Below are 9,590 nucleotides of genomic sequence, written 5' to 3' on the forward strand. Positions count from 1 at the left end.
CTCTGTGTTGAGTTGGATCTATGAACAGGAGTACACTTTAGTGGGTGTGTATATAGATGTTATTCAGATTCAACATTCTTTCTCTGATCAGAAGGTATTTGGTAGTTGTGTGAAAATACATTTCTTAATATTGTTCTGAGGACCGAGATAAAAGGGAAACAAGCATCAAAAGAACGTTTAAAAGCAAACAATTAGCAAATGAAGTGTACAAAGTAGCTTTACTTTTTGAAAGTGCCACATGTCCTTCTAGAGTAAACCTTTTATTAAAAATTACAGCATGTCATATAGCTGTTTTGAAAATAGCACTCAATTCTCCTGAAACGTCTCAGTATAGCAGGTCAAAGGTTATTAAAAGGGCTATTTTTCATGAAAATGTAAGTAGTATTACATCAACATTTTTACTAAAATATATTTTATATTTACAATGGTGTATTTTGAGGAACTAAGCGTATGAGGCTACAAGGTCGACGAGACATACACATAGTGAACATATTTTTTAACATAATTCGACACTTTTGCCTCATTTCTTCCGCCATCTTCCCATCTGTGCTACGACACAACACGGAAGCAAGCGACGGTAATGAATCTGCCCAACACGGGGAACGGAGCCAAGTCAATTGGCCTACCATAGAACTATGATAGGTAATCGAGTTGTATTATCTTCCATATAAATAACAGCTACATCAACATGATTTCTTCTGTATCCCCAACTGCTACTGATTTACTCACTGGTCCATATTAACGACACATTCTACATACAAACACCCCCGTGAAATGAAACCGCCCAACCCCGTGACGTAGCTCCCTCCTCGCTTGGATCAAGCCATTTTGGTGGGGCCGTACATGGTGGTTTCATATTTCTCCTCGTGGAAAAAAACAAACAAACAGTCCCCGTTGTATTTCCGAAAGTCCACCCGAGACGAGACACGCGTTTTGTTGGAATTGGGTAACGTTATATCCGTCAGCCACTCGAGCAGTTCGAGGACATCTGTCGTTGGATGCGTTGTCGTGTGGACCGTACGCAGTAACAGCAGCGAGTTGTCCAGCGGATCCCTGTGGTCCCGCCGAACAAAGAACCAGCTAAGGCCGATGCTGTGAATGTTATTTATGAAACATCTGGATGTGTAGCCCAAACTAAAGCCATTTTGGTTATAGCAGTTTACCGTGACACGTATTTCCTTAACTCCTAACAAACGACGTCTCAGTGGGAAACATCGGCTACCGGTAGCACTTATTGTTGACAACTAGTAGAACTGCTAACCTTATAGCATCAAGGGATTCAAGGGACACGTTTTCCAAGATGGCTGAAGTATATATTCGAGTGGCGGAGGAGGAAAACGAGGAGCCCATGGAGATCCCGTCCGAGGACGACGGCACTGTCCTGCTTTCCACCGTGGCCGCGCAGTTCCCCGGCGCGTGCGGCCTGCGCTTCAGGAGCCCCGTGTCTCAGTGCATGCGGGGGGTGCGTCTCGTGGAAGGAGTCCTGCACGCACCAGAAAACGGATGGGCCAATGTGGTCTACGTAGTGAACTATCCGAAAGGTACACGTGACCACGTCCTCGAACATCCGCATGCAGCGAAAGTTATTTTTGTATTCACATCGACATTGGATTCATTTGATCTGCTACGTGGAGGCTATTGTACTATTGTTCTGGCAGCTGATACAGTTGCATGAGAAACATGTGGGTTAACTTTTTTTAATAAGTGGCCTTTAGGAATCATTTTAAACACTACACTGTCCAAACATTTAGCAGCACACAAGCACCCTTGCTGATTATTTACAGTCAGGGTAGTGATGGAATGATAGAATAGGTTGTGTCTTCTCTGTCAGGTTAAAATCCAACTACTTCTGTGTTGAATACATTTTAGATAACAAAAGAAAGATGGAAGAAATTGACGCATCCTCTGCTGTGAAAATGAAGAGGGGAGACATGAAGACGTCTGATCTGATCGTACTGGGTCTTCCGTGGAAAACGAGTGAACAGGACCTTAAAGACTACTTTAGCACATTTGGAGAAGTCATCATGGTTCAGGTAAACCATTCCATATAGTAATAAAATGCACATCGCCGTGGGTTGTTTGTGGGCACAACTGATCTCCAGCGCTCAACATTTGTTCTTTTCTCAGGTTAAACGAGACGCCAAAACGGGAAACTCCAAAGGATTCGGCTTTGTGAGATTCACTGAGTATGAAGCACAAGAAAAGGTGGTCTCCCAGCGGCATATGATTGACGGGAGATGGTGTGACTGCAAGCTCCCGAACTCGAAGGTGAAGCTTGTGATGTCCATATGTACACCCACTAAAGACGAAAATTGTGTCATCATTGTAATTACTTTATATGCTGTAATATTCGTTTGTGTGTTTACAGCAAGGTCCAGATGAGCCTTTGAGGAGCCGGAAAGTGTTTGTAGGCCGTTGCACAGAGGACATGACCACTGATGACCTTCGGCAGTTCTTTATGCAGTACGGGGAGGTCACAGATGTCTTCATCCCCAAGCCATTCCGTGCTTTTGCCTTTGTCACGTTTGCAGATGATCAGGTACACAGTTGGAATTGTAGACGCTACATCCTGTTGTAGTGGTACCGTTGCCCAGGTGACCTGATTCGTGTCTCTTTTTGTTTGTTTGTTTCCTTCCGTCACAGGTTGCACAGTCTCTTTGTGGAGAGGACCTAATAATCAAAGGTGTCAGTGTTCACATCTCAAATGCTGAGCCCAAACATGGCAATAGGCAGTTTGATCGTACAACGCGGTTTGGGAACGGGTTTGGAGCTCAAGCATTTGGTAGCAGCCGTAGTGGGTTAGGGGGGAGCAGCAGTAACAGTAGTCTGGCTAATTTTGGTTCTTTCAGCCTGAACCCCGCTATGATGGCCGCGGCTCAGGCGGCGCTGCAGAGTAGTTGGGGGATGATGGGTATGCTGGCTAGCCAGCAGCAGACGTCCACTTCCGGCAGCACCTCCAGTGGAACAAGTTCTAGTCGGGACCAGAGTCAGTCTTTCAGTGCAGGAAACAGCAACTATGGCACCAGCTCAGCCGGTCTCGGCTGGGGAACAGGGTCGAACTCTGCGACCAGCGGTAGTGGGTTCAGTTCAGGTTTTGGGTCCAGTATGGAGTCAAAGTCATCTGGGTGGGGTATGTAAGCTAAATATTTGTATGGTAAGTATTGTGACAAAGATGAGTCTTTTCAAAATGTATTTCTGGTGTGGATGCGTATCCGACAACTTAACACTTTTGTGGAAATGTTTTGTACATTTGGAAAAAATGCTAAAGATTTAATTTAGAAAGTGTTGAAGTGAATCGTTTACTAGGATGTCTGACTAAAGTGCTATTTTTGATCTCATTTGTTTGTATCCATTTCAACTGGATTCTCTAATGCATGTATTGTGAAATGTGATAACCATTTTGAAAATGCATGAAAGTTTGTGGTTCACCATTATCCGGCTTGGTCATCGACTTAAAAAGGCAATCTTGCATTGGGAAGAATCTGGTTGAAACCTAAATGTTTTAAGTGCAACTTTATTTACAGTCAAGTTCTGTGGAAAAGCCTTCATTGAAATCTCTTCTGCAGTTCACCTCTCTTCCATTTTCCTGTGAGGAAGCTCCTCTTTGGCAGCATTCTTGGGGTGATATCGGTATCATTCTCCCTCTTCCCACCTGTAAATGCTATGCCATCAAAGAACGGCTTCACTCCGCATGTTCTGAGAGACGGTGGGTGTTTTCACTTTTATCCACTTTTAAATGGAAAGAACTGCGCAACTGACATTTTAAGAACTGATGAGTGCGATTGAGGATGGCTTGTGACGAAGAATGAAGCGATGAGTGAGCGAACGGAGAGAAGCGTGAAACGGACTGGCTGTGCAGTGTAAGAGCCCAAGTTGACTGCTTTCTGAATGTGTGAGTGGAAGCTGCAGACGCTACGAGCGCCTCCCCCTTACATGGACATTCTTTAAGTAGTACTTCAAGATTTTTTCTTTTTAATCGCTACACGATTTTCCTTACTTTTTATTAAGTATGTTGATCAAGTGCAGAAACATCAAAATGTAGTGGAATGTTGTGATGAATATTTGTATTGCTTATATAATCTGATTTGAATGGTGTGTGCTTTCCTGTTCTTGAACTGATATGTAAGTGTGTACTTGATGTGGATGACACCTGCTGAAGACTCTGGGGGACGCGAGTGATAGTGTGAGAACGTGGTGTGTCCATTGGCTCCCAGTAGCTCTTGTGTTGTTTGTGAGGTGTTTAAAAACATGTCAAATGAAGGGCGTTCCATAATAAAGTTCATTTGAATAGATGCTTAGTTGATATTAATTGGGTCCATTTGTCAAATAAAAAACCCCATCTAATTCGATTCACATATCTAGGGACCTTGGGCTCCGCTGGTCGAGGTCTCCGTTTGCATCCTGACTGAAGTCTGTTCTGAAGGATGAAGACAGAAGTTCCAACACTTTCAGTGTGTGGCCTTCTCAGACCCCGGGCTAGTACCTGTCCGTTTGCTGCTTTTGATAGCTTGTCGGCAGATATGATCTCTTTTCAATTGTCCACAGCTACTTTGAAGTTGAAGTTCAGGGGGTGGGACTAAGGTTAGAAGAATGTGTGTAATGGACTTATTGGATTGCATTTGATTTCAGGAGGTGGACCTCCGTTAAGAGGTCAGTGTATATAGCAGATAGGGGGCCTAAATCGTGATCAAGGCAGATATATAATTTAGGATCTTGTAGTCTGTCACTAAGAAAAAGAGCTTTATTTATACTTAATAATCCAATCAGGCATCACTATTGTCACAGTAGTGCCAATGTGATACCATATGACATTGCATCAACACAACTCACAAAAGTTATTTAATTCAAAATGTAACAAAGATTTATTTTCTAGAACCCTGGACAGTTGAAATGGATCATTTCCATAAAATCATGGCTATGGCACCATTGACACGTAACTTGTCATCATGTATAAGTAAACTTTATTGTTCATTTGAATGTTGGCAACCAGTGCGACCCGGCAGCTCTGCCGGTGTTCTGTCCTTATTCTCTGCTCTCCTCCTCAGTGTCTCTGCTTTTCCTCTTCCCAGTATTCTTCTTTCTCAAATCCCTCTGCTCTTGGATCAGTTCTTCACTTTTATTATGTATGTAGACAGACTGAAATAAATAAAGGCAAATCAAACAAGTCTGCTGTAGAATATATATCCCCCTACATAGTTTCTGTATTACATAGGGTGAAATTGTGTTTGAGTGGCCTACATTCAGGAATCAGGAACGTTTATTGCCAAAATATGTTGCATACAAGGAATTTTACATGGCGGTTGTTGCATAACATTGGACAGTAAGACAATGAGACATGGATTCACTGGATTACCTCAATTATTTCGATTTGGTGGCTCATAAGTTAAACAATTTGTTGAATAATTCCTTTTTTTAAATAGATTTGAAATAACTCACCAAGGCGGTACTACGGCGGGCTACAAGCTTTACATCATCCGGAGACACCGTGCTTCTTTTAGCATGCCTGAAATCAAAGACTGAATTAAATTATATGCATTATAGAAAATGGAGATTACACTTTGTCGACAACTTCTCCAGGTATTTTATAAAATAAAAAAGAGCACGTGGGTAACTCATCTGCCAGGTTAGGGTGTTATGGTGACAAAAAAAAGTTACACCTTGCAAAGGCCTCCAGGTCTTTAGCAAATACATCTGAAAGAAAAAAATGAGGGAATTGAGTTAAGATTGACTGGTGGCAATTAGAAAATACTGTGAATGGTTTTTTGTCCAGCTGTACTTTTAAAACACATGAGAAGTATGCATGCACATGGGTTCAGTTAGTTAAACAATGTTTCTCTGTACTTTTCCCAATAAACCTGGAAAACAAAATGAATTTAAAAATGAAATGGTAAACCGTTTTAAGAGCTTTGTTTCATCACTTTGCAAAGCATCGTAAAATAATGATGAGTGGATGCCAAAAGAGCACATTTTCAGAAACGTGATTTTTAGGGAACAGAAAGCAATTTGCAGAAGAAATGGTTGTGTAGCGCTGCTCGATCTTCTTGAATCACAAAAATACACCTAATATTAACTATTGGTTCTGATAAATAAACATCTTGATAATGTGTTGTTTTTGAACATTTTGCACGGAGTAGATTTTGACCCAGGTGCGCGGATAACGAACAAAAAACTAAAAGTGACTCAAGGAGCGATGCGCACCCACCGCACTGTCTGAACGCGGTCTCGGTAATCGCCGCCACGACTTGTCGGCTGAACGGTCTCCGGTGCTCGTCTCCCATCCTCTGACACAGGCAACCAACGGTGTAATGGACCGCTGCCTTTAACCTCTGAGGTCAAAACCATTGATCAGATGAAGATAAATCAATGGTTGATGTGTTAGCCTACCACAGGCAAACAGATGTGATAGCTTAACGAGCTAACGTCACAAACACACACGCGCACTTACTTTCTTACCTGCTGAGTCTCGTCTCCATCGAGGGACATGTTCTGTTATTCACGGCGGGTTCAATCGAGTAAGAAAGAGTAAAAAAAACAAGATGTAACGTCGACGCCAAATTACGAACACATATTTCGAGACAAAAACAAAAACTCGCGGGTAAAAGTAATCCACGCCCACAACGTCCGAGTTTGGTTTCTTGTTTAATACACAGCGCCACCGGGTGGTGCGGAGGAGGTATTACATTACACCACACCCACATTACATGCTCTTTATGAGTATATGAGCTATATTGTGTGGCTTTTTAAGCAATCTCATTTCTTCACAATGCGTTGATTGGAGTTCTCTTAAAAGACAAGATCACAGAGTCCTTTTATAAATCTGCTTGCAGACTTGATCCTCGCAAGTAAGTTCCTGGGGAGAGAAAATATCATATAAAATAACTAAAATATAAGTTGTAAAATGTCCTAACACGCTATGGTAAGAATAAAATGCTAAAAACGATCACACAATTACATGAATTGTATCCTTTTTTCTTTTGGGGTTTGGGTTATTGCACAGAATAATAGAAATAATGACAAAGTTGTGTGGACTTAATATATTCCTCATCACAAACACCAGCTGGAGTGTAAGGGTCACCAGAATGAAGACTAGTCATACCAGATGAAGCTCATCTCCATGAATCCAGTGAGTCCACCCTCGGTTCTTCTTTTCTCCCTTCTGAACACACACCAGCTTATCATCTTCCCAGTTGACCACAGTCTGATGGAGAACAAACATGAAATACAAACACAGCCAATGCACATTTCTTAAACTACAGTCACACAAAACAGTAATTTGCTTGCTTTTGATCATAACATTAAAATGCGTGACTAAAATATTATATGTACTGAAGCTCTTACGTGGCATGTCCTGTTGTCCATCCCTTTAGTCACCTCTTTGACCTCTTCTCCAATTTTAAACAAACTCTCGTAATTTTTGAATGTAGTGAATGTCTTGATTGTGAAACAATCTCCGTCTTGCTTAATCACTTTCTGGGGCTTCAACATTGAGGCAATCTTCCGAGTTGCAAAATCAATGCCTGTGTGTCAAAGAGGGAGGAATGTTTTTAGAACAAGTTTGTTAACTCCACCATGTCACCAAGCCCGTCATGCTCTAATCAGAAAATAAAAAAACGTTCACTTTCTCTGGACATGTAACACTATAAGACATTCACTCAAAGAACTGTTCACAGATTAATTTAAACTTCTAAATTCACTATGATAAACAAGTTTACATTAACCTAACCAAACATTCATTGAAAGAAAATGCTCATACTTCCAATTCTGTGTAAAGAGCCGACACTTACCAAGTGCAACCATGTATCCCTCAAAATTGACATTGCTGACAATGTCCCATGTCCCGCTGTAGTCGACAGGCATCTTTAGATGTTTGAATCTCTGACTCTCAAAGGCATGTGTATCAGAAGCAAAGTGCTTTTAAATGAACGGGAGGGATGTTTCATCATGGTGTGTCAATATGGGGCAAGGGTAATGCGTTGCTGCCTGCGACTATTTTGAGTAAAACACAAAGGAGGAGCACCGGAGGTATAACACTCTTTTCCTGCTCATAGGACCTCTACACAGGCTTTTATTCTTAGATGCCTATAGTTAGAAACTCATGTGCAGATGTTCAGCCTGTAGGGAATACAATACGCAGCATGTGCAGCACTGAAATACAACCCTCCCTCCTGTTGGTTCCCAGCAGAACTCAGCCAGCCATCAGGAGTATTGTTGCGGGGAAGTCGGCCTGAGAGTGCAGCGTCCATGTTTCTCTACATGCTGATATTCATGGCGTATCACAGCAGCAGATGGATACCAAGGAGCCAGAGGGTAAAATTGTAAGTTCTGTTTTCATTAGTCGTGTCTAGTCTCGATCCGATAGAAAACAATACCTCGCCTTACAATAGGTTTCACAGTGAGGTTTTATTCTGTCTTACAGTCAAATAGTGAACGCATTGTTCGTGGCACTTGTCCTGGTCCCTCAGTTCTACGTCATGGGAAGGTAACTAGGACACAGGGGATGGCACGGAGCCGTAGAGGCCATGGGTCACTTGTACAAGAGGCAATGGGAAATGAATCATGCCGTCCTCTTTGCTTTAAGGCCCAAATCCACCAGATACTGCGTGCAGCCTCTTCTCAACAACTTATCCGCCTCAATCGCCTTGTCTTTCATAGCTTCCGGTAAATCCCATCCCACCTGATACCTTTAAAAAAAACACGTTCACTACATAAGAGATCAACACGGGACGTAACAGAGACTCTTCCAACAGGTTTATCTGTGATTTTCACGTTGATGGACCCGGTTCCTCCGAGCTTGTGGGCCTCCTATCACGTGTTTGGCCTGCTGACATGTGGACAAGGACTGTGCACAGCCGTCCTGACTCTGACAGCAGCAGCATGTGTAAGACAATGAGTGAGGCGTTATCACAAGGTTACGTAGAGAAACCGCAGCATCAAACCCACGGACATGAACGTGTGTTCACAGGCCAGAAGCACCCCGGAGCTGTACTACACATCCCTTGTTCTTACTGTCGCTTCCATTTTCAGTACAGGTGAAGTACAGCGCTTCTGAATTATAGAACATTGGTACGCTGGATGATTTTCCCTTTAAAGGAGTAACACCTGCCTGTGTCTATTCAGGGTTTTTCATGGCGAGACTCTGGTTGTCCATCAGGCAGCGCGTGACGGACCCGAGCAGAAACAATGAGCGGCACAGCGGTCCAGCTGTCTCGCGGTGACACCGGAGACTCCACATATTAAGATTTCATGTGGTTTCCATGCCACGAGCAAATGGAAACTTTAAGCCATGAGAAAGTGACTTAATCCTTCTTTGGTTGTAATGCTCACTGAAGAAAAGCAGTTTCTGTGTTTCTGTCAATTGTTAAAAGTTTGTTTTTATTTGCCGGACATTGGTTTCATGTAACAATCAGTCAGGATATTAATGTGTTTTTCTGGCTGTAGATTTAGTGCATAATAATTATCCCAGTAGTGAAAGAGTACATTAAATATTATAGCAAGAATGAAATGCTTTGGATTTGAATCAGTTTGTAACTTTCCCAAAATGGAAAATGATGTTAATCAAAATAACAACACACAAAGTTCACTTTACAATC

General features: G+C 42.3%; 3 protein-coding genes across 11 annotated transcripts; 2 read left to right on the forward strand and 1 right to left on the reverse strand.

The window, feature by feature from the left end:
• Nucleotides 1-29: 29 nt before the first annotated feature.
• tardbpb (TAR DNA binding protein b) lies at nt 30-5,161 on the forward strand. 2 transcript variants are annotated; one of them, XR_005714489.2, is made up of 6 exons: nt 30-1,541; nt 1,870-2,033; nt 2,128-2,268; nt 2,369-2,539; nt 2,644-3,706; nt 4,363-5,161. XR_005714489.2 is itself a non-coding variant. In XM_040202753.2 (5 exons), the coding sequence occupies exons 1-5, from the start codon at nt 1,301-1,303 to the stop codon at nt 3,136-3,138; spliced, it is 1,212 nt and encodes a 403-aa protein (XP_040058687.1). In that variant the 5' UTR covers nt 30-1,300; the 3' UTR covers nt 3,139-5,161. The 2 variants fall into 2 exon arrangements, 1 of the variants encoding a protein (XP_040058687.1); XM_040202753.2 differs by having other exon boundaries at nt 2,644-5,161.
• LOC120834657 (retinoid-binding protein 7) lies at nt 4,839-7,948 on the reverse strand. 8 transcript variants are annotated; one of them, XR_013453247.1, is made up of 8 exons: nt 7,785-7,948; nt 7,339-7,517; nt 7,097-7,198; nt 6,454-6,486; nt 6,199-6,326; nt 5,658-5,691; nt 5,437-5,503; nt 4,839-5,136 (listed from the first exon to the last, which is right to left on the reverse strand). XR_013453247.1 is itself a non-coding variant. In XM_040202760.2 (8 exons), the coding sequence occupies exons 1-8, from the start codon at nt 7,855-7,857 to the stop codon at nt 5,023-5,025; spliced, it is 726 nt and encodes a 241-aa protein (XP_040058694.2). In that variant the 5' UTR covers nt 7,858-7,945; the 3' UTR covers nt 4,839-5,022. The 8 variants fall into 8 exon arrangements, 3 of the variants coding, with proteins under 3 accessions (XP_040058694.2, XP_077948613.1, XP_077948615.1); XR_013453248.1 differs by having other exon boundaries at nt 6,203-6,326; nt 6,454-6,850; nt 7,785-7,943; XR_013453249.1 differs by having other exon boundaries at nt 6,203-6,326; nt 6,446-6,850; nt 7,785-7,943.
• Nucleotides 7,949-8,270: 322 nt separating this feature from the next.
• On the forward strand, nt 8,271-9,502 carry LOC120834658 (uncharacterized). Its single transcript, XM_040202763.2, has 6 exons — nt 8,271-8,315; nt 8,463-8,479; nt 8,579-8,658; nt 8,748-8,878; nt 8,963-9,029; nt 9,118-9,502. The coding sequence occupies exons 1-6, from the start codon at nt 8,286-8,288 to the stop codon at nt 9,213-9,215; spliced, it is 423 nt and encodes a 140-aa protein (XP_040058697.1). The 5' UTR covers nt 8,271-8,285; the 3' UTR covers nt 9,216-9,502.
• Nucleotides 9,503-9,590: the final 88 nt, after the last annotated feature.

This window comes from Gasterosteus aculeatus, chromosome 17 (assembly GCF_964276395.1).
Source record: "Gasterosteus aculeatus chromosome 17, fGasAcu3.hap1.1, whole genome shotgun sequence".
Lineage (NCBI taxonomy): Eukaryota > Metazoa > Chordata > Actinopteri > Perciformes > Gasterosteidae > Gasterosteus > Gasterosteus aculeatus.

Excerpts from the sequence above, each read along its gene's own strand:
- LOC120834657 (XM_040202760.2), bottom strand. The coding sequence starts at position 7,857 with ATGCCTGTCGACTACAGCGGGACATGGGACATTGTCAGCAATGTCAAT. Across the intron at positions 7,518-7,784 it reads GGGATACATGGTTGCACTTG|GCATTGATTTTGCAACTCGG; the intron begins GTAAGTGTCGGC and ends TTTGACACACAG. Across the intron at positions 5,504-5,657 it reads GACCTGGAGGCCTTTGCAAG|GCATGCTAAAAGAAGCACGG; the intron begins GTGTAACTTTTT and ends CTTTGATTTCAG.
- LOC120834658 (XM_040202763.2), top strand. The coding sequence starts at position 8,286 with ATGGATACCAAGGAGCCAGAGGGTAAAATT. Across the intron at positions 8,659-8,747 it reads CTTGTCTTTCATAGCTTCCG|GTTTATCTGTGATTTTCACG; the intron begins GTAAATCCCATC and ends CTCTTCCAACAG. Across the intron at positions 9,030-9,117 it reads CGCTTCCATTTTCAGTACAG|GGTTTTTCATGGCGAGACTC; the intron begins GTGAAGTACAGC and ends GTGTCTATTCAG.
- tardbpb (XM_040202753.2), top strand. The coding sequence starts at position 1,301 with ATGGCTGAAGTATATATTCGAGTGGCGGAGGAGGAAAACGAGGAGCCC. Across the intron at positions 2,034-2,127 it reads GAGAAGTCATCATGGTTCAG|GTTAAACGAGACGCCAAAAC; the intron begins GTAAACCATTCC and ends TTCTTTTCTCAG. Across the intron at positions 2,540-2,643 it reads TCACGTTTGCAGATGATCAG|GTTGCACAGTCTCTTTGTGG; the intron begins GTACACAGTTGG and ends CTTCCGTCACAG.